The 22,787-nt window shown below is 38.1% G+C and overlaps 1 protein-coding gene across 1 annotated transcript in view; it reads left to right on the top strand.

Annotated features, from left to right (window-relative positions):
• The window catches only part of Afm (afamin), a 28,472-nt gene that overhangs the window by 3,682 nt on the left and 2,003 nt on the right, over positions 1-22,787 (top strand). Inside the window, exons 2-13 of the mRNA XM_023705988.1 lie at positions 988-1,036; positions 3,860-3,992; positions 4,862-5,073; positions 6,580-6,712; positions 7,424-7,521; positions 8,083-8,212; positions 13,194-13,408; positions 16,949-17,081; positions 17,703-17,800; positions 18,783-18,915; positions 21,091-21,314; positions 22,115-22,247. Of these exons, the coding sequence (XP_023561756.1) occupies positions 988-1,036; positions 3,860-3,992; positions 4,862-5,073; positions 6,580-6,712; positions 7,424-7,521; positions 8,083-8,212; positions 13,194-13,408; positions 16,949-17,081; positions 17,703-17,800; positions 18,783-18,915; positions 21,091-21,314; positions 22,115-22,247 (1,691 nt within the window). The remainder of the gene's footprint in view (positions 1-987; positions 1,037-3,859; positions 3,993-4,861; positions 5,074-6,579; positions 6,713-7,423; positions 7,522-8,082; positions 8,213-13,193; positions 13,409-16,948; positions 17,082-17,702; positions 17,801-18,782; positions 18,916-21,090; positions 21,315-22,114; positions 22,248-22,787) is intronic.

Genomic DNA, 22,787 nt, shown 5'->3' with positions numbered 1-22,787 from the left:
AATAGAATGATTTGTTCTAATGGTGTTTGTAAATAGGATCACAAGTCCACTTCTTGTACAGCAATTAACCACTGAGAAGAATATATGCTGTGTATTATTTGTTGAAACTGTACTTCCAATTAGATTTGAAACTGTCTCATTGCTATCTGTTTATCAATAAAACTTTGAAAAAAAAATCTCACCAAGTCACTAAGTTGCCCAATCTGGATTTGAACTTCTACTTCAGGCTCCCAGACTGCTTAGAGTACATGTGTACACCAACACATACAACTCTTGTACATTTCTCAGACTTAACTCCTAGGCACTTCTCCTATAATCCTTTTCCGAGTCTTTATCTGGGCATTACAAAGAATCCCTGTGATGTACTTAAACACTTTCCAAGTTTTGAGTTTAGTCATATGTAAAAGTCCTGTCTACTGTGGGCACTTAGAACTCAGAGGTCTAGCAGGGAGGTCTTTCTTCATCACTGTTCATTGCCTCCTGGTGTTCACCATACTTCACAAGACATGAAGACTCCATAACTGAAGTCCATGTGGAAAATCAGAAGTGTTCTTTGGTCACTATATGCTCATTCGGAAAGAATCTGTGATTTTAGGAGAGTCTGTGTCTGATTAGCCCTATAAACTGCACTGTCTTGTCCTGGAATTACATCATTTATCAGTAATCCTTATATTACTAGAGTCCAAATTGTAAGTGGCAAGTCACTGGGCAAGGAGATGGTGTTGGTATTTGACATTTGTATTGATACTGTATCAGTAGAGTAATTCACATCAATTCAACTTAGTGAATGCTTCTTAAATGCATAATTAGTGATTGCAGTGTCACATTTGGCTCATATGACTTGTATCTTCCTTATTAAATGTAGTAATTTACTTTATAATGCTTTATTTTATACTTTGTATGGTTAAACATCTTGTATATCTATTTATTTGGAAAAAATGTTAAAATACCAAAATATGTAATAATCTGAGTATACTTGCTTTTCAGATAACATTAATGTTAGCCGGAAATTTATAGATGAGAACCTTGCATCCATGTGAGTTGTGCTAGATTCATTTTGCATGTATGCATTTTTCAGTATTTTTATACAACAATTATTTTATATTTTTAATATCAACAAATATATCTATACAATGCTTTTCCTTCTCTGTTTTTTCCTTCTCTATTTTGCTCTTTTAAAACATTCTTATTAGCCTATTTATTTAATAAAAATTGGGCTTCAATGCATATATTTTGGTCATATCCATCCCCAGTACGCTTCTGTGTACTCCCATTTATTTCCATCGTCTGGTCTATCAATAGCTTCCCATCTATAATCACATCACCTTTCTAGAGTCCTCATATCATAGATAACATGAAGTACTTGCCTTTAGCTTGTGTTGCTTAACACAATGATCTCTGGATATGTTCATTTTTCTACAAATGACAAAATTCTTTTTTTGTGGCTCAGTAACACTCCTTGGTGTACATTTCCTTTATTTGTTTATGTACTGATGGATACTGTCTTAGTTATTTTTCTCATTACTGGGACAAAATAACTGTTAAAGAATTAAATAAGGAGAAGTTTATTTTTGATCACAGCTTGGAGATGTTGCAGTCCATAGTTGGCTGGCTCCAACGCAGAGCGGCATGGCAGAGGGTGTGGCAGGGAAGAAACAGTCCATGGGAGGGCAGTTAGCAGGCAGCAAGACAGCAGCAGCATTGAACTTCCCTTTCCCTTTTATCCCATCCAGGATACCAGTGTGATGGTTGTTGTCTCCCACGCTCAGGGTAGACGTTGCACATGCAGTGCAGCACCAGTCAGTGAACTAATTTAGTACCACACATCCTTAATCCATATTCACATACCCTAGATCAAACCACTTCTGAAAAGTGCATTTGTGAATGTATAAGGTTTTGGGGCGACATCTAGATATAAGCCATAACAGGCACCTATCTGGTTCCAAATCTTGGTTATTATGAATTGTATCAAGATGAATGTGACTATGCAGATGTCTCCAGAGTAAGCTGATTTTATATAGATTTACACAAGAAGTAGCATAGATGAGTCTACTTTTTTATTTTGAGGAACCTCTACACTGATTTTCAGAGTGGCTGTACTAGTTTATGTTCTCATCAGTAGTGGGCAAATCTTTCTTTCCCAGCATCCATTATTTTTTGTATTTTTTTATTAAAGCAATTCTAACTGGGGTGAGATGATTTCTCAAGGTACTTTTGATTTACATTTTCTTCATGACTAAAAACACTGAATTTTTGAAAATATATTTATTTTTCATTTTTACTTCTTTTAAGAAGCATCTATGTGTTTCATTTGCCCATTCATTGATTGGACTATTTGATTATTCAGTGTTCTTTATATAGTCTAGATATTAATCTTACATGATTGTAGTTTTCATTGCCATCAGTTCTTTGAAAGTAGCAGTTAATGTGTAACATTTTTACTTTGACTAACCCTATATGCTATCATCTATAATCTAAGCAAGTACATCGAAGACAGCAAAGTGCAATACAAATACTACGGTTGAACACCTCTCATCTTGTTCTTTTAAATGTGTTCCATTTCTAATGTCTTATCAATTAGTGTACTCTCTTTAAAATAAATTTCTAAAAATATAAAGTAAAAAAGGACAAAAAATTTGTTTACTGAGTAACCATTAACATTTAAGTATTTGACCAATTATGCATGCTTATGTTTATTAATCTAAATAATAGATTTAGCTATGAAACATGTGATACAACAATCCTTGTTGAATTTTTATTCTTGTTTTGAAATTCTGTACCATTTGTGCTGTCACTTGTTACTTTTTCTGTCCTTGTTTCTGCTATTTGTTTTTACTCTTTAAAATAGAATAAACAGATATTAATCCTCTATTGAAAACTTAGATGGAAAAGATTCCCCCCCACTTTCAGCACACCTTGTGGGCTGTCTCATTACTTTGTTAGTTGTTTCTCTTATACAGAAACTTTGAAATTTGGTGCAGTTCCATTTATTGATTCTTGCTATTATTTTCTGCTCTATTGCAGTTCTACAGAGGAACTCTTTGCCTGTGTTTATGGCAACTAGTGTTTCGCTTATATTTTTCTAGCAGTCTCAAAATTTCATGTCTTTCTTTAAAAAGACATGAAATTTTTTCTCTCTTTCTTTCTTTCTTTCTTTCTTTCTTTCTTTCTTTCTTTCTTCTTTCTTTCTTTCCTTCTTCTTTAATACAGGGTCTCACTACGCAATTCAGACTCATAGTCATCCTCCTTTCTCAGCCTCCCTAGCTTTGAAATTACAGGAATATGCCACCATGCCCAGTTTTGGTGGCCAGCACAGACACATCCAGGGTTCCAGGTCCAGCACAGCATGCAGTACCAGGGATCACACCTGGATTCTTGCACTTGCCAGGCAGGCCGTTAGACCACTGTGCTACCTTCCCAGCCCAAACTGTATGTCTTATGCCTAAGTTTCACTCTATTTTGAATTGATTTTTGTGCACAGTAAGAGTTGTGATATACTTTCAATTTATCTATAAGTATCTAACATACCATTTGTTAAAGAGGTAATATTTTCCCAAATGTATATTTCTGGCTTCTTTGCTCAATTCTTTTTGTTGATATTTGTTGTAATCTTACCTGACAGAGTGCAGAAATGTTAATGTGTCCCAAAAATAATTTAATTACATAAAAAGTACTTGAATAAAGTAAATACATTAATTATAAAAATCAGGATGCCACTGAATTGGCAAGAAGATGCACAATTTGGAACCTTTGTTCTTAGATAATTTAACTCAGCAAGTGGCTGTAGAGGTGAGTTTTTTATTAGACATCAGTGGGAATTCTGCCATAAATTACCATGTGCCCGTGGGGACTATTGTAGGGCCATCATTACATTTGCTCAGTATGTCCAGGAAGCAACATTTGATGACATGGAAATGCTGATCAGAGATGTGATGAAGTACAGAGATAAGTGCTTGGAGGGCAAGACTCTTCCAGAGTGTTCACAACTGGCTGTAAGTAAATCAATCCTAATTCCTATATATACAAGATTATTTGTCAATACTGAGAGAATTTCTGGGTTTATAGGATTATGAAAAAGGAAGATGCCTATGCACATCATTTTAATTTTGCATAATTTTTATATTTAGGACAAGTTACCTTCCTCAGAGGAAGTGCAATTCTGCATTATGATGAGCTTGAGAACTTGAGTGTGTACTTGTAACATATATAAATTTGCTTTATGTGCCACAGTCTCCCATTAAAACAGGCCAAGAGGAAATTCACCCATTTATGCCAAAGGTGGCACTGTTTTGAATTTTTACATGAAATTCATATATCTCACCTAGAAAAATTCAAGGAACAAGAATTTGAAGAAAAATCTTTTATTATGTTATATTATTATGGGCATTCCAAAAATGGATCACTAGGTATGAAAGGGTTAATAGTATAAAGACAAAAATATGGACATAGAGAGGCAGCATCCTTGGCGGCTTCCCTCAATATGTACCTTATGGTTACTCCTCTTTCCTGGGCTATTTCCCTATCACTATGTCTGCAGACTACTAAACAACATTAGTAAACCCTTTCCCAATACATTAGCACACTGAGCTTGTTACCTTGGGAAACGACAAAAGACAAAACGGAAGGAAAATGGGAGTAGCAATCAAAGAAGAACAGATAATGGGTCCCGGAGGGATAAAATTTTCCAGGGTATGAGGTGTTTGTTGAGGATACGAGTGAAGATGTTTTTGGTAATGGTTGGGAAATTGCCATCTCTTTTGCAAAAGATGCTATTGATCATTTATTGCATCCTTGTACCTTCTCAGAAAGCTGAATAGCTTTACCATGACTAAAAATTATCCTTTTCCTCTCTGTTGTTCAGAATGATATGTTACAGGAAATGATATGTTCCATGGAGGGGCTGCCTCAAAAGTATAACTTTTCACACTGCTGTAGTAAAGTTGACTTTAAAAGAAGACTCTGTTTCTTATATAACAAGAAAGCCAATGTAGGATTTCTGCCTCCTTTCCCTACTCTGGATCCTGAAGAGAAATGTGAGGCTATTAAAAATGCCAGAGACTCTTTTTTAAATCAGTAAGTTTAATTTTAATAGAAAAATGGTTGAATTGAACATTATTTTCTGACAAAAGCAAGGCTGATTGATTCATTAATTTGTCCAATATACATGTTGTTTTTCTTTTTTTTTTTTTTTTTTTTTTTTTTTTTTTTTTTTGGTACAGAGTTTATGGGTCTCATTACACAGATCGAACTCATAGTGATTCTCCTGTTTTCAGCCTCCCAAGAGCTAGGATTACAGGCACGTACCACCATGCCCAGTCTCATTCACCGTCTCAGCGCACCGCAGGGGGCGGGGCTGACACCGCATGCCCGGGATGGAATCTGGTCCCTGCATCTGCCTAAGCAGGCGCTTTAATCCACTGAGCTATCTAGCTGGCCCTACAGGTTGTTTTCTGAGTTCAGAGTTGAGCAGATAGATATTGAGAGATACTGCATTCACCAATTTCTCCATCACTGGCATCAATCATGTGATGAACATTAAAGAAGAAACGATTTAATTTGGCTCGAGGTTCAGGGGTCACAGTCAGCAGCGGGCTCCATGTGAAACATGATGGTGGAGGAAGTGGTGGAAAAAAAACTACCACTTTATGGCAGCCAGGAAGTGGAGAGCTAGGGAGATGCCAGAGAGAGCAAGGTGAGGCCCAGATTGGCCCTTCGAAGCTGTGCTCTCTATGCTTGTGTCCAGCAAGGTCCCTCCTGGAACTCCAGTGGCATTACTGGTTAGTGCATGGTACTTGTGTACTACTGCAGGTAGGCCCTACCTTTCATAGTCCACTCCATTGTGAGATCATGAGTGGGTTAATCCACCTGTGTGATCTAATCACCTTTCAAAAGCCACACCTCTTTGAACACATGATGGGGAACACTTTTGACTCAAACTCTGCTTTCATGACCTCAAAATTAGTGATGTGTATCTTCTCATGCAATAAGCCCTATGATAGAGATGCATATTTAGGGCTTATTTGCTAGGAAACATAAAAAGAAAGAATGTCTTCTTCCCAAGGGGAAATTGCAACTTTGTTCTTAAGTCTCAAGTAAATAGTACATTACTAGATAAATTTCAAGATATCTGTTTTTGATTCACTAATTGCAGAAGCAGAAACTTTTTTTGGAAAGCTTACTGCTTTGAAAGCTGTCACAAGCTTATTTAAACATAAGTACAGGAAGTTGGATCCTCGAATCTGGAATGGACTGTGTATAGACCACTGTTGTTTGGACATGAAAGGATTAGATCAGTGCTCAGGATTAGAGCTATAATCACTACCCTTATTTGGAGGTAGCAGCTCCATGATGAAGACCTTTGCAAGGTTCCTCAAGGGGCCTGTGTGATGCTACCTTGCATCGAACATTCCTAGTATATGAAATCTTTCTTCCTCTTATTTTCATTTTTAAAAGTCCCTTTTCTTGTCCTTTTCTTTCCCTTCCCTTTTCCACCTCCTCCTTTTCTTCTCTACCATTTCTTTCTTGTATGTTCCCTTTTCCTGCTTGTCTCCTTTAAAAAGCATTTTGAATTTTTTGTAGATACATATATGAAGTTGCCAGAAGGAATTCCTTTGTCTTTGCCCCTACACTTCTAACCGTTGCTGCTCGCTTTGAAGAGGTGACAAAAACTTGCTGTGAAGAACAACAGAAAGCCAACTGTTTTCAAGCAAAAGTGCGTACTGGATTTGCTCCATTAAAGAGAAAATGAGCCAATGAACAGGAGGCCTTTAGATCCTCATGTAGTACAAAATTATAGCAAAGATCTTTTACCGTATATGATATTGCCACAGTCACAGATTCCCAATCCGTAGCAACCAGCTGCTAATTTAAGTACTCAGTTAACCCAAAACCAGTATAAGACAGTCATTAATTTTCAGGGCCTCCCTTTAGGCTTTGTTTTCTTTGTCAATTGGAAGAGATTCTTCTTGAGTGAGATCCAGAGTGGAAGGTGGCAGTTGATCTTAGCAAGACCCTAGAGGCCCTGCCTGTGGGACAGAGCCAGCAGCAAAGACAGGAGATCACACCCTGCTGGGCCCGGCTAGCACCATGCAGTCCTCACTGTGCAAGTCAGATATCAGGGCCCTGGCTGTACATTTTAAGGTGACACAAACACATTTTTCAATTTCTAAGTATAGTAAAAGTAGCTGGGCTGGGGACATAGCTCAGCAGCATAAGTGCCTGCTTGTCAAATGCAAAGTCCTGAGTTCAATCCCTGGTACTGCAAGAAAAAGAAAAAAAAAGTATACTAAAATAAAAGTCACATAGATTTTCTGTTTTTGATCAAAATTCTGTAAAAGTTTGGTTGATATGTAGTTAAAAGTAAGAGAATAGTGAGATTTTGCCTTTGTTTCAACAGAATTTTCTTTTTTTCCTTCTCCTCCAGGCCATACCCATTACACAATATTTAAAAGCATTTTCTTCTTATCAAAAATATGTCTGTGGGGCCCTTATGAAATTTGGACCCAAAGTCTTAAACTCTATGTGAGTTTTATAATAATATGTATCTTATCTCTGGTTTTGTTTTCTTGTCTGTGTTCCATTATTATCAAATACTTGAACTTTAAGTTGTATTTTTCCAGTTCCCCAGAGGCTCAAGGTGGATGTGTCTATGAGGATAACTCAGAACCAGCTCATTAGGATAGGATAGAACAAAACTGGGGAGGGGAGAACCCCAAAAAGAAAAGGGCTACTTCTGAGATATTTTGGTCAGTCTGAGATGGGTTGCCTGTTCCTGTCATAGGCTCACACCAGGAAGTGGTGATGTTCACACAGTGTCTTGCTTAATAATTATGGAAAACACCATCTCTTTGCAATCTTTTTTTGCTTGGATATAGGATGCTGGGGGTTTGTGTCAAATAAAAATAGCCCAAGATTTTCAGAGTGATCGTATGGAGCTTACAGCCCACCTCCAACTATTTGATAAGGATATCTGTGCAATACTAATGACCCAGCGTTGCTGGAGTGGGTCAGCCTGCTTCAGCTCAGAGCACCCTCTTGTACTGCTCATCACACTGTTTCAGTGCCTCTCAACTCTCATTCCAGAAACATTGCTGTGTTCAGTAAAAAATTCCCCAACATTGAATTTAAGGAACTTACCTCTCTCCTAGAAGATGTTTCTTCCATGTATCATGGGTGCTGTGCAGGAGATGTTTTGCAGTGCATTCGTGACCAGGTAAATACTCTCTAAAACAAGTAACCTACTGATATACTGATTTTAGCACTCATTTTTTCAATTAACATATATTAATTGTACATATCTATGTGATACACAGCATGCTATTATGTATATTATAACACAAACATAATACATATCTGATCAAATATGTAATAATACTATATATCTGATCAAACCTATTTTGGTCACTATTATAGACAGGGTTTGCAAGGGAAACAATTTAATAAAGGGCACATAATTTATAGTAGTATTTTATAGTACTCACCCAAAGAATCAAATACAAAACAGTGCAGGAAATCTGTTCACATACTAAGGATCCAAAGAATCTAGCTGAGGGTGCAGATCCCATGGCAATGTCTTGCATAAGTCCACCTGAAGACCTACAGCACATGTCAATATCCCATGGGAGTCCAACCAGAGCCCATGACAATGTCTCATGTGAATCTCTTTAATGGATCTGCACAGAGAGCAGATTAAACAGTGCACTATCTTCCCCTCCAAAGCCAGGAAGTGATGTTCATAGTAAGGACCACAGTTTCCCCTCAGGGACAAGATCCCAAGCTTGTCAGAGTTCAGATCAAGAAAGCCAGCATGACCAGCTCCTTCAGGAGAACCAATAGCCCCACTTCCTCTCCAGTTCTCCTTTTTTTGTTCTTGGTAAGAATCTTTAGGTGGGCCATCGATAGCCAGCACTATGCAGATTCAGTTTAGCTGATGTTTCAATTTGACATCAACTATCAATCCACCACAATAATTACTTAACCTCCTTCTATCCCAGTCCTTTATTTTGTAAATATACTCCATTTTCTATGGCTATGGATAGGTACCTTGGTTGATTCCCAGTCTTGGCTATTGAAAATGAAAATGTAGTGCAAGTAGCTCTTTGATAAGCTAATTTCACTTATTTTAGATATATACCCCAAAGAGGCACAACTAGATCATGTAGTAGACCAATTATTTTTAATTTTTTTGGAGTCTTTGTACTATTCTCTATAATGGCTTTACCAATTCACAGTCCTACCAGAAGTGCACAAAAATTCTCCTTTCTCACCAGGACTATCTCAGCCAAGCACCTGCCTGGCAAGCGCAAGGTCCTGAATTTGAGTTCTGATACAAAAAAAAAAAAAAAAAAAAGTTCTTTTTTTCTTTACATTTTTACAGTGTTTGGTTTGATTTTTTTTGCTTTTTAGAACACAACTGAGATGATACCTCATTGTGATTTTGATTTGCATTTTCCCTGTGGCTCACAAGGTGGGCCATTTTTATTTCTTCTTTTGAGGAATGTGTAGGTAGATTGCTTATTTTCAAATAGGGCTGGGGAGATGGCTCAGTGGCTAGTGGCGTAAGTGCCTCCCTGGGCAAGCACAAGGTCCTGCGTTTCAATCCTCAGTACCAAAAAAAAAAAAAAAAAAAAAAAAAATTCCAAATAGGATTATTTGAGGTTTGCAGTTGAAGTTTTGATTTCTTTATATGATCTACGTATCACTCTTTGGGTTCTTTCTTTTGCTGACATTTCTTAGTTTGATATAATGCCACTTGTCTGGGGTTTTTTGTTTGTAGCTTGTGCTATTGGAATATTATCTGAAAAATCATTTCCTATGCTAAAGTATTGAAGTTTTCTATTTTTTCTAGAGGTTTCATAATTTCAGTGTTAGACATAAGTCTTTGTTCATCTATTTTGAGTTGATTTTTGTGATGAGTCAGAGGCAAGGGTCCAGCTTCATTCATCTGGATAAGGTGTGCAGTTTCCCCACACATTTTACAGAGGAGGCTGTGCTGTCTACAGAGTAAGCTCTGGTACCTTTGTGGGAAATCAACTGGCTGTGGGTGTGTGGCCTTACTCCTGCTTCTGCTCAGTTCCATTGCTTTCTGCCCTTTTTGTCTGTTTATGCTGCTGCACGGTGTTCGGGTTACACAGCTCTGTAGTGTGCTTAGGTCAGGGATTGACACGGCTCCAGCTTTGCTTTTTGCTCATGATCGCTTTAGCTATTTTAGGCCTTTCATGCTTCCGTGTAAATTCCAGAAGATTTTTGTTTTGTTTTGTTTTTTTAAGAAGGGCAACTATTTGTTACTCTGGAGTTGCCCTAATGTGGTTACTTTATTATAATGACATCAGAATGTTAATATAGTGTCTTAAAATAACACAGAATAAAAGTAACATTTTAACAAATAAACCCTTAAACATCTTTTTAAAAACATACATGATATTATTTTCAAGAGACTGTATATTACTAAATATCTTAACATAAAATTTATGGATTTATAATTTTTGAAAATTTATTTATTTTTAATTGAAGTTGCTTTTATATCACAAACCTTATAGAGATGTTACAAAGTATTAATAAAGCTCAGGAATAACTTCTTTTTTTAATTAATGTTATTGAGAAAGAGATAGCAATGAGACAGTTTCAAAACAGGTTAGTAGGACAGTTAAAATAATACATTCTATATTGTTGTCTTTGTAATAATTCATAGTAATTTTTTTATGTTAGGGACGGGTCTACAGGGTGTTCAGACTCTCACTACTAGATTGGGCTCGTAGTGATCTGCCTGTTTACAGTCTCCCAAGAGCTGGGATTACAGGCCTGCACCACCACCCCCAGTCTCAAGTGCCCTCTCAGCATGCCCCGGGGGGTGGGGCCAGCACAGCAGGTGGGGGGGTAGGGGGGTGGGGGGGGTGTTGGGCCCCTGCACCTGCTTGCAGGTGCTTTAATCTGCTGAGCTATTTGGCTGGCCCAGGAATGACCTCTTATCATTATGTTTCTAATTTCATCAGGATTGTTATGTACAGTCTTCCAAATATTTTCAAATAATATTGGTATCTTTGATTCTTTTTCAAAAATGCATACTTATAGTGTAAAAACCTGGTATATTGATGTGTATACACTATGGAGTGACAAATCAATCTGCTTAACCTGAGCATTTTTTCATATACTTGTAATTTTTGTGAAGGGAGTCCTTTACTGAAATCTACTTTGTCAGAACTTTTGAAGTACATAGTATTTTTATTAGCTATAGTCATCATGTTATACACCTGATCTCTCAAATGTATTCCTCTCGTGAAATGGAAATTTTGTGTTCTGACAGCAGTTTCTACCCAGTGTTTTCATCCCTGGCCTCTGGTAACTAAAGCAATTTTCTACAGTAATATCCTAGTAACATAATCTTGAAAAATGTAAATTGCCCCATGCAATCAAAGATAATACAATTTCATTTAGAAAATCTTGAATTTTTTTTAATTGAAATTAGGCTTGATCATAGCGACTTTTGAATGCTTTAACTGTTTTTGGAACTAGGAGGGTGATAACATTCCAATTAAATATTTGAATTTTACCTATTGTGGTATATTTATTTTATTTCAAGCAGTAGATAACAGATGTCAAAGAATTATTTTATTCCTAACTGTACCCCTGTTAAAGGAAATTTATTCATAATTTATTTTTGTAGTGTTTTGCTTTTTATGGAAACAAGCATTTTATAATGTTAAATTGTAAAATTAGAGTGTAATTGAAATGTCTGTAAATTTGGGTGTGAGATTAAGGAGTGATATTATGTCTCAAATTTCCTTCTTTCTAAATTAAAGTGAAGCCTCTGAGACTGTAAAATAGGCTCTCCCTAGAGTAGCAATAAACTGAGGAGAATTGGGAGCGTTTACAGGCTGGCTCTGTGGCCGGCAGGACATTGGTGCCGATCCCCACTCTTTCTCAACTCAGCCCTCAGCTTTGCCCCATTCTTCTCTCTGAAACCACGGAGTGATTCCAGTGGGAGCAGGCTGAGTCAGGGAGGTCAGAAACAGCAATGAAGGCTGGAACAGAGTGAAAAGAGCATGCAGCCTCATTCTGGAACGTTTGGAAAGGGGACTAGGGACTGGACCAGTTTTTTTTTAATTATCCAGTTAGTGTGTAAGTGTGGTAACCCCAAACTCCCCTTAATTCTCAAACTTTATGAAGAGTCCTGAATCAGGAGAAGGTATAGAGACAGAGGACAGCATAACATTTTCTGTAGGAAGAAATACAAATTCATTGCACCACTAGGAAGATGATATCATGAGTAGAAAAGCATCCTTTATTTGAGAAGATGTATATGGTGTTTACTGTGGTAGTTTATTTGAGTTCCATTTTTCCATTCCTTTATCAAATGTTTATTGAATTTTTTTTTCTATGTGTGTGACAATAGAATTTCAGCCCGCAAATGAAGACCAAGTCTATAGACTATACTGACTTGTCTCTGACAGTCACCACTGAAAGCATAGGTGAATTCATTTGGGAAAGCAGTACTATTTAAAATGTAAGATGCCAAGATATCAGAGGAATAGGAGTAAAGTATTTAAAAGTTTAATACTTAATAAATGTGTATTTTTTATTTTATTGAGAAACAAATATCAATGAGACACTTTCCAAGCTGATTAATAGGGCATTCTCAATAATTAATACATTGCACATTGTTATCTTTTCAGCGGTCATCCACAGCACAGGAAGCAGCCAGGACATCCCATCCAAACACTACTACTACAAATCCTTCCTTTCCTGAACCAAGTGAAAGCAGCCTTACATCTATCCCAACTATTCTGTATATAAAACACAAAATGGTCCTTCCTCTGTATCCCCGCTCTCCAGTTCAGTCCTAATAAATGTGAATTGGTAACAGAGCTTATTTTTTACAATCATATGACTTTATATCCTGAAACAAAAGCTTGTGCTAATGTAAAACTTCAGGGGCCAGGGAGATAGCTCAGTAAAATAAGCACCTGCCTGGCAAGTGCAGAGTCCTGAGTTCAATCTCTGGTACCACAAAAAAAAATTCATGTTTATTACATGAATACAAAAGTTAAATGAACATCATGTATCAGATCATCTGATAAGGCTATTCCCAGTGTTGTGCTCATGACTGGTTTTTCACACAACCATTCCATTAGGGGGGGATGCAGTCCTAAAGAAACTTTGGAAATTAAGTCATGTCTCATTCTTATTTGGTACAGAGCCAAGTTATGAGCCATATTTGTTCAAAACAAGATTCTATCTCCAGTAAAATCAAAGAGTGCTGTGAGAAGAAAATACCAGAACGTGAAGACTGCATAATTAACTCAAATAAAGATGACAGACCAATGAATGTGTCTCCAACTGAAGCAAAATTTACTGGCAGTGAACATATGTGCCAAGAGAGAGACACTGACCCAGATGACTTCTTTGCCAGGTAATATAACTGCCTGTTGGCATGGATAAGACAGAAAAACCTTGTAAGATCTGCTCCACTTTGGCTAGTTTTGGACAATACCATAAGCAACCACTTAGTTCATTGAGTGTCATACAATTTTGAAAATTACAGTTATATTCACATAATTTTATTTTTTAATTTTTTCATGATTTTATTGAGAAATAAATAGCAATGAGACAGTTTCAAATCAAATTGGTAGGACAGTTTCAATAATTAACACATTGTATACTGTCTTCCTAGTGGTTATTTGTTGTACAAGATGCAGACGTGATAGCCTATTTACAAACACTATTAGAACAAATCCCTCTATTCCTTGAATTAAGAGAATGTAGCTATATATCTATCCTAACCATTTTGGGTTTTTTCCCATAATTTTACCAATAACATTGCTATGCTATACTGATATAGCACCATCACTAACATCACTAACAAATGGCTAGCATTTATTGATATGTGCTGGGCAATACGCCAAATATTTTACACAGGATTATTTACCTCAATTGTCCCAACTTTCACCTAGAATCAGTACCATTTCTCCCTACTTCTGAGATGAGTAAACTGAGATATAAAAAGTTGAGTGACTTGTTGGAGGTTCAGAGTAGAAAACTGCAGTGAGGTTTGATCACAGAAGGTCTAGCCAAGGCAGCTGTTGGTATAGCTGCTGGTCTGGACCTCTCTTCTCTGTGAAGCAGAAGATGTATGTGTACGGACCTACTGCTACACATACAGGATTTGGAGGCAGGATGACATCCAGGATTTGCAGGCAGATTTATTTAATGTTGGCAGCACTGACAAGGAATCAATCCTTATAAAGTTTCAGGCCTCAAAAGCTCAGGGAGAAAGGTTTTTATGGGGTCTACCAAGGGGGTGTGGTTTATAGAGGTAGAGTACTTGATTGACTTTGATTCTTTCTGATAATATGCATCATAATGATCAACCATGCATCACAGTGACCAGCTTTTCCTAAGAAATAGAAGTCCTAGGAACTGCTACCTGGAGAACTAACTGAACTCTGTTGGCTGGGTGTGTGTGTGTAGGGGTCATTTTCTATTACATTTCCCCCTCTTTTATGGAGCTAGTTACAAGCTGTTCATGTAGGGTTACATTTTTCTAAACTTTTAAGAGCCTGTGGCCTGTAGATTTTATGTAGTTTTTATTTAATCATCTCTGTTCAATTTCAGGCCTATTGTCACTGTCAATGGCCGAGGGTAGGCCATATCTAGGGATGACTTTTCAAAGCAGAGCCATACAAACTTTTGCTGTCTTCTCAGAGCAGGCAGAGACTCCTCCAGACCAGTTCAGAGAAGGTACATATAAGCACCAACAGATATGTGGTACTGAGAGGTGGATGGAACCAGATCCACAAGCATCCTAAGTAATTGGATGCCTTTGAAGTATTTTTACTGCAGAACAGAAAGAACAAATCATTGCTATGTTTTAGAAACTTCACTTGGAGCGCCTCCCCATTTGGAGCTTACATCACTGTGTGGGGTTTTCCCATCCAATGAGTTGGAGTGCCCGTGTGTAGATGCAGGCTTTGTGGGGGAATCACACGTTTCAGATCTGAGAACCTTGACTTACTCTACTTTCATAGTAACTGTCATGAGACAATTATATCATAACCCTGGAGCTCTGCAGGAGTTGTGGGTTGAAGACACAGGTTTGGGTTGAGTAAACAGCTACTTTTTATTCCATATTTATTAAATTTTCATCGACTAGCCAAGTGGGTTTTCTAAAGTCCCACTGAAGTTAGTATACCTTTATCATTCTCGCTTACAGATGGTGAAGTAGGCACAGAGAGGCTAAGAAATTTGCCCGAAGTTACACAGCTAACACATGACACAGCCAGTCTGGCTCCACGCTCCTGATCTTGTTATTGCTATGTTGCTTTTTCTGAGCTATGGAGAATGACTAAAATTTATCTAACATTAGCTCTGTAAGTGGAAGCAATTCTCATTTCTGTCATTCTCTTCCTCCTCCTCTTCATGCACCTAAGCGTTACTGACATTGGAAGCACAGCACTCAAGGACACATGGGATGGAAGGGCAGGGACTGAGAGCTATGAGTCCAAACCGGTCCTAAGATGATGCTCAAATCTGAGCCCAAAGCACAAAGGATTTCCATCCCAGAATAGGTTCCCAGGGTTTTGTGTTTGGAACATTTTTAGAAATTTTTTAGGGGTTCCCTGCCCACCACCCCCATGGATCACAGCAGATGCTAAGAGGAGTTCTGACTCTGGTGGTGAGGCCCCACTGCCTTAGTGGTGGGTGTGCATCCCCCACAGGAGCTGAACAGACAGTAGGAGGCTGGAGAAGTTATATTAGGACACAGATTAGGTCAAAGTGAGAGGGGATGAGGAAAAGGCCTGCTTGGCTATGAAAAGCTTGTTTGAGGTCATGTTCTCATAAAACTTTGAGGTTATTTACTTATTTTGTGTGGCCAGATAAGATTCTGTTATGAATACTCTCAGCTGTATTGCTAAGGTACTTTGGGAAGACAGCTCTCTTTTAAGAGGAGATTAGCTTCTTATAAATGTGCAGTAGGCCTCTCATGGCACCTTGGTCATATCTTTCACCTTTTATTAATGCAGGTTAGCTGTCTCTTATCTGACAGGCTGGGGACCAGAAGTGCTAGAAACTTCTGACTTTTCTTGTAAGATTAAATGTTAAAAGAATATGCTATCTTAATACTGAGCCATCTTGAGGATGAGCTATCTTGAGAATGGGGATCTAAGTGAACACTAAATTCATTTATATTTTATATATACCTGACACACATAACCTGAAGGATTTTATACAAGAATTTTGTTCACTTGCATGTTGAGTATAACTTGTTATATAAATCAGAGGTAGAGTTTTCCACTGTGGAATCCTGTCCATGCCCAAAATGTATTGGATTTTGGAACATTTCTGATTTCAGGTTTTCAGAATGGGGATTCTCAGCCTGTAGCAGAAGGGCATAAAATAGTGCTTTGGTATGTAGCCTCTACCAGGCTTAATAACTGGTAGCCTTATTTTCCTTCCTGCCCTACAACCACCAAAGGTGCAACACTTCTGACCAGGCTGTGGAAATCACTGCCAAAGATTCAGAGCTGAAGCTCGCATGAGGTGTGCCCAGGTGCCAGGGTGGTCAGAGGCTGTGCTTTACCTCTGCCATGCTAGACTGAGAGCTAGGAGGAAGCCACCTAGCCACAATTCTGAAGCAGAAGTCTGGATGCATTCTTCATAAAAATGGTAGTCAATGATTTCTTTTTTAAATTACTGGTGGCAACATGTACTATTTCTTATGCATTATGCATATTGTTTTATTAATGCTACTCTCTCAACTAAAAAATGTCTAAAACAAAACAAGGGAACTTTTATAAGATGATATTCTGCGGTGAAATTGGCTCCTCAAAGAGCCTCTGACCAAACCAGAGGAAGAAGTTGACTTTTGACAACAGACAATTTTGCATCTGTGGAGTTGGGTGACTTGTTTTTTCTCTAAGTTTTAATATATATAATATCTCACACATGTCAGGTTTCTTTATGAATACTCAAGGAGCCATTCAGACTTGTCCACACCAGAACTTTTGAGAATTGCTGGGGTATACAAGGATCTTTTGGCAGATTGCTGTGACCGAGAGACACTGACTGATTGTTACCATCATATGGTAGGTTTGACCATCATAATTCAGAACTTTGAAAAGGAACAACAATGAAATACTTAAAATGTATATTGAAGTTTTGCTCCAGACTTTGCAGCTTTTACTCCAAGAAAAATGTGATTAATCAATCTGAGTCTAGTTTGGATTCAGAGCAACATCATCAGTTTAGCTGATGCAGTCTGCTGTGATCCTGAAATGAACCATGATGCTGAAAACACTCTTCCCAGGAGGAACAATCGGTCCCTCTGCATCCAGTTTCATGGTGTAGTTCACACTGGTGGCTACCAGTAGAAGTTCGACTCAATGTCATGTGGAAGTGGGGCTGTCAAGTATTGGAAGAAAACTATCGAAAGCTTGAAGTTCCAAATCTAAATAATTAGAAGATAAAAACAAATACGACTAAAAATGTTTTGTGGCAATAATTACTAGCTGAGTCATTGTAGAAAAGTCATTTATTTTCACAAGGCCAATTTTCTTTACTTAATGGCATCAACTCTCTGTCACTTCAAGATAAAAATCAAATGTAGTCATTGTCAACATAAATTTTGAATTATATTTGCAAAAAGAAGTACAAAATGATGAGAAATTAGACTTTGACATGTAACTATGATTGTTTTTAATTTTCAGGAAATCAAATTCAATGTGACAACTGGGAAAAGCCTCCAAATGGTACAACAAGAATGTGAACATTTCCAAAATTTGGGACAGGATGGCTTGAAATACCAGTAGGTTGATTCCACAAGTGGAGGACCTAGTGTAAAAATTCCCCGAGGTGTAAAACCAAAAGAAAAAAAAAAGCTGGATTATTCTTTCAGTTATAGCCAAGTCATAAACCCTGGCAGGGAATAAAACACAGTAGTCAGGAAAACACACTAAGCTGTCACACAAGTTTTTCACAGACATGAGGATAGAAATGAAGGGAATACTAGATTCCAAACCCATTCTCTGCTCTGAGAATTTCTGTTTGAGCTTGGCTTTCTCATTTCCAGACCAAGATCCATGCATTTTGCCCTGCTTTGGAGCGGGGCAGGGCAAAGTTCAGGTTGCAATAGTTTCCCGGGAAGGAGATGGTTTGCCAAGGATTTTGACCCATTTTAATTGTTTGTAGAAATAATTCTAGATTTGCTTAGCACTACATTTTTTTTATTCCTTTAGTGTTCTTGTGAGCATTCATGAATAATATGCAGTTAACTCAGATTTTCTTAATAAATTATCATTGTAGTTGGTATTTATCAAAACTAAACATCTTCCATTTAAAACAAAGCACAATTTTAAAAATATGTTTTCTATAATTCTGCAACCATGCTTGTTAGTTGAAAATTTGAAATCAGCTTCTAGTTTCTTTCATCTCATTCTCAATATGCATTTACCAAATTTTCTCTTTAAAATATCTACTAACCCCATAAAGAATTTTAAGCAGGAGATTTCTTACTACCCAAGATATTTGCTGCCAAGAGCTCCTATACCCACAGGTAAGGAAATCTAAAGGTTTAAGATATATCCATGATGCTAGGAAGGAAGCAAAACTATACAGATGTAGAAGACAGGGTGCCAGAGAACAGAGTAAAGAGACATTTTGCTGTTATCTGTGAGAGCAGAAGTTCACTTTGCATCTATCTAGCAGTGAAGGGCTTGGGTTTTAGTAGCATTTCAAGGGCAAATGGTATTTACTTCTGTTCAGAAATAAATATACATGTGTTCTTTTAGCTACTTTATTAAGCTCACAAAGATAGCCCCCCAGCTTTCTACTGAAGAACTGATCTCTCTTGGCAATGACATGGTGACAGCTCTGATTACCTGCTGCACACTAAGTGATGAGTTTGCCTGTGTTGATGATTTGGTGAGTATCTTAGTTACTTTTCTCTCTCTTATCTATAGGGGTGAAGTGCCTGGGTCACTGGGTACTTTTAATCCAGCTCTGAGGAACAAATTCTCTATGCTGCTGTCATTCTGGAACATGGTGCTTGGTGGCTTTCTCCTCAAAGTCTTTCATTTTTGCAGTTTTAAGGGTGGAAACTTGCTGCTTCTTGTGATACCCTCAGCCCATGATTCTATTCTCTTGTTTCTTCTCAGCAATGAAGATCTCACCTCTATCTTTATAGTCTATAGCTTTACTAGAGCTTCCCTTTTGGCCAAATTCACCATGTTTTAAATCATCCTACTTAGCTCTTTGCTCTTGATTCTGTACATAAATCTGGCTGAAAGCTCCCTACAGCAACTATGCCACAATCTCTACATTCACTGCCTTGAAATTTCTTCTGCCAATTGGTCTACTACTTTTAATCTTAGTCTCAGGCAAAGTCTCTAGACATGAGCCAAATAGAGACAAACTTTTTTCCAAGCCATAACACACATTGCCTGGAGTCCAACAACCAGTGTAGTGTTTCTTCCTAGTAGAAATCCCCTGAGCTTGGTGTTTATCTGCAGGATTTCTCTTAGCCTTCTGGTCTTCTGAGCTTTGATCAGAATGTCCTATACAGAACTGCCTAAGGTGTTCTGACTCTGTTATTTCAAGTGATATCTCTGAACCTTTCCAAACTCTTTTCACAAGCCATTCTCAAAGGCTCTTGAACACATGGTCAGGTATATTCACAGCAATAACTCTACATCTCTAGTACCAAATTGTCTTAGTTACTTTTCTCTCATTGCTGAGACAAAATTCACACACCCAAAACTAAAGAAGAAAAGGTTTATTTAACTCACAGTTTGTGGAGATTTCAGTCCATAAGAAGCTGACACCAAGGCAGGGTGGCACAAGGCACAGGGACAACAGTTCAAGGCAGCAGAAGACAGCAAAAGCAACAAGAACAAAAGGGGAGAGCCAGCCTCTTTTCCTTCCTTATATTGTAATCTGGCTACGCCTGCCCTGAGCGGTGTAGCACTCACACTGTTTTAGTGCCCTCTTCCTCCTCATGTAAAGCATGAGGATGTTTACAAAGTGAGTACCCTCGCCTCCTGCAAAGCTAAACTTCTAAGCTTCTCAAGTTGACACAATGCCAACCATCATAGTGAGCACAGAATTAAAAAAGAAAGAAAAAGTATTTCTACTTGTTAATTTATCTGCCCCCATTTCTTCATTGTTTTCATCTTTGTCATGTAAAGGGGTCATGTTTTCCTTGACTCACATATTATTTTTTTTATTTAGTGATCCTCCTGTTTGCAGCCTCCCAAGCACTGGGATTACAGGTGTACACCACCGCACTCAGCGGCAGGGCCAGCACAGCATGCCGGAAATTGGACCCTAGTCACTGAGCAGACACTAAGCAAGCACTTTAGTTCACTGAGCTATATGGATGCCTCTTACATGTGAAAATCTTAAGAAGCTAAAGAATTTATTTTTTGGAACCAGGGAGATAGCTCAGTAGGATAAGCACATGCCCGGCAAGTGCAAGGGCCTGAGTTCAATCCCCGGTTCCACCAAAAAAAATATTTTTCAAAGATTCTCCAAATTATCCCTTTTCCCTGTTCATGTTAGAAGTGACTGGTTAGGACAAACTATTTTTGGAATCTCAATGTTGTTTCAGAATGATGTAGAAAATCTTCACATTACTCTATTTGTTGTGGTTGTGGTTAGGTCCTGGGCACATGAGTCAAGCTCCCTACACTGAGCTGCACCCCAGCCTTGATGCTGTATGATTTTAAGTAATGCTACAATTCCTCTTGCCCCAAGAGGGTGACTTCTGTAAGAAAACTGTCCTTTCCCGCCCCGTGTCTTCTGGACAAGAGATACAAGAACCACAGTATTAGTTGCCACTTTGAGTTGGCTGTTTACAACTCTCTGCTCACAATTAAAAATGCATATATAAGCATTCAAAATTGCTCTAGTTTAAACTTTTGTCATACTGCTGATTAGAACTCCAGCCTTTAGCTTTCTTGTATGTAGTGTAGTGGTACAAACACATATTTTTTCTGGATAAGGTTAACAGTAATCTTATAACTATTTATTGAATTGTAACTTGTGAAATGCTATTCAAGTTTTAAAATAATGCCCAATTTCCAATCTCCTTGGTAAAAGGCAGATTTAGTTCTTGGAGAATTATGTGGAATAAATGAAAATCGAACTATCAATCCTGCTGTGGACCACTGCTGTACAGCCAATTTTGCCTTCAGAAGGCCTTGCTTTGAGAGTTTGAAAGCTGATAAAACCTATGTGCCTCCCCCACTCTCTCAAGATTTATCTGTTTTTCCTGCTGACTGGTGTCAGTCTCAGAATGAGGAGCTCCAAGGAAAGAAAAACAGGTACTGTCATTCTCCATTCATCCTCTTCCTCAGCCTGCATGTGCACTATGTCTCAGTGACAAGTTTATTGTAATGAGTATGTGCTTTTTGGCATCATAACTCTGTTTCTTTACCAAATTGTCTACTATCTCTTATTTAGAAAAACACTGGTGCATATTTACTGCCCCTGTTTGAAAGTACAAACCCAAGTTGTCTTTTCCTTTGCTAGACTTGGAATGCCTAATAGACTCCGACTTCATAATGTGGATTATGGCAGCTAGCAACAAAGTTCATGGACAGGTTCAAAATGAATTGTATTTTTAGGAGAGAACATGTGGAAATCTGTCCTGAGAATTGCTCTTAGTATTTGAAAGAAAAAAAAAAGAAATGCCCAAAGGGGCAGGAATTTTAATTTCATTCTCTCAAAGCCAAAGCAGTAAGACCTGTTTTCATTCTATTTAGATAACATCTGTATCAAGTGTAGTGGAAACGTTATTCAGCTATTATAGGAGGGAGCTGGAGTTGTTATGGACGTGAATTTTCTAGACAGATAAAATGTAGTCATGCATTCTACTATGCATAACGAAGACCTAACACATGTTCCTGTTTTTGTATAATTCTGTCTCTGATTACCTAATGCTTCAAAGAGTCCATTCTGTAAGTTTAACATAAAAATTTTAGAAAATTCTTTCAATATTTTTACCTTTTAAACTCACCCTAGTTGAGAATGAAAACATTTGATACCTTAACAAGCACTGTAGAGAAGAGGAACTTCAGAACAAGATCGTCAGTTAGCTCCACGTGATACCTTTGCGCCACAGGTTTCTTATCGAGGCGGTGAGGCTGCGGCCTCAGCTCGCTGACAAGGAGCTGCTGTCTGTGCTGGCACGTTTCATCAGCGGGGTGGAGAAGTGCTGCGCGGTTCCAGAGCCGGAAGCCTGTTTTCGTGAAGAGGTAGTTATATTTCTTTTTAACTGAAATTCAGCGGTGTTCCCGGGGCCATTAAAATACAATAGAACTTCCCGTAGGATCCTTTCTCCTTTCTGTGGGTGCGCCTGACCTGTGATTGAGAGCGCAGTTGCTGCACCTGGAATGCAAAAACAGCTCTGTCGTGTAGGCGCTGGGCACTGAGCCCTGCCTCCTGCGCAGTGTAAGAAATGCTGTCAGGAAAACCCACGTTCTAATCCTTGCATTCTTCGCGGTGTCTGTCATCTAAATGCAATCGCAACTTACCATCTGTAAATGCCAATGGTAATATCTATTTTTAGTATACTGTTGATTCTTAGCTTTGTGTTTGGAGTCTGAGTAAAGAAGCAAAATGACTTGTTATGGAAATCACAATCAATTTCAAGGGAGAATTCAAGAGCAAGAAGGTTATCAGGAAGGGAAGCCTGGGAGCCGGGGAGAGGGCTCAGTGGAATAAGTGCTTCCCTGGCAAGCACAAGGGCCTGAGTTCAATCCCTGGTTCCAAAAAAAAAAAGAAAGAAAGAAAGA

Source organism: Octodon degus, unplaced genomic scaffold (genome assembly GCF_000260255.1).
Source record: "Octodon degus isolate 3935 unplaced genomic scaffold, OctDeg1.0 scaffold00235, whole genome shotgun sequence".
NCBI lineage: Eukaryota > Metazoa > Chordata > Mammalia > Rodentia > Octodontidae > Octodon > Octodon degus.
This window is presented reverse-complemented; position numbering and strand designations above follow the sequence as displayed.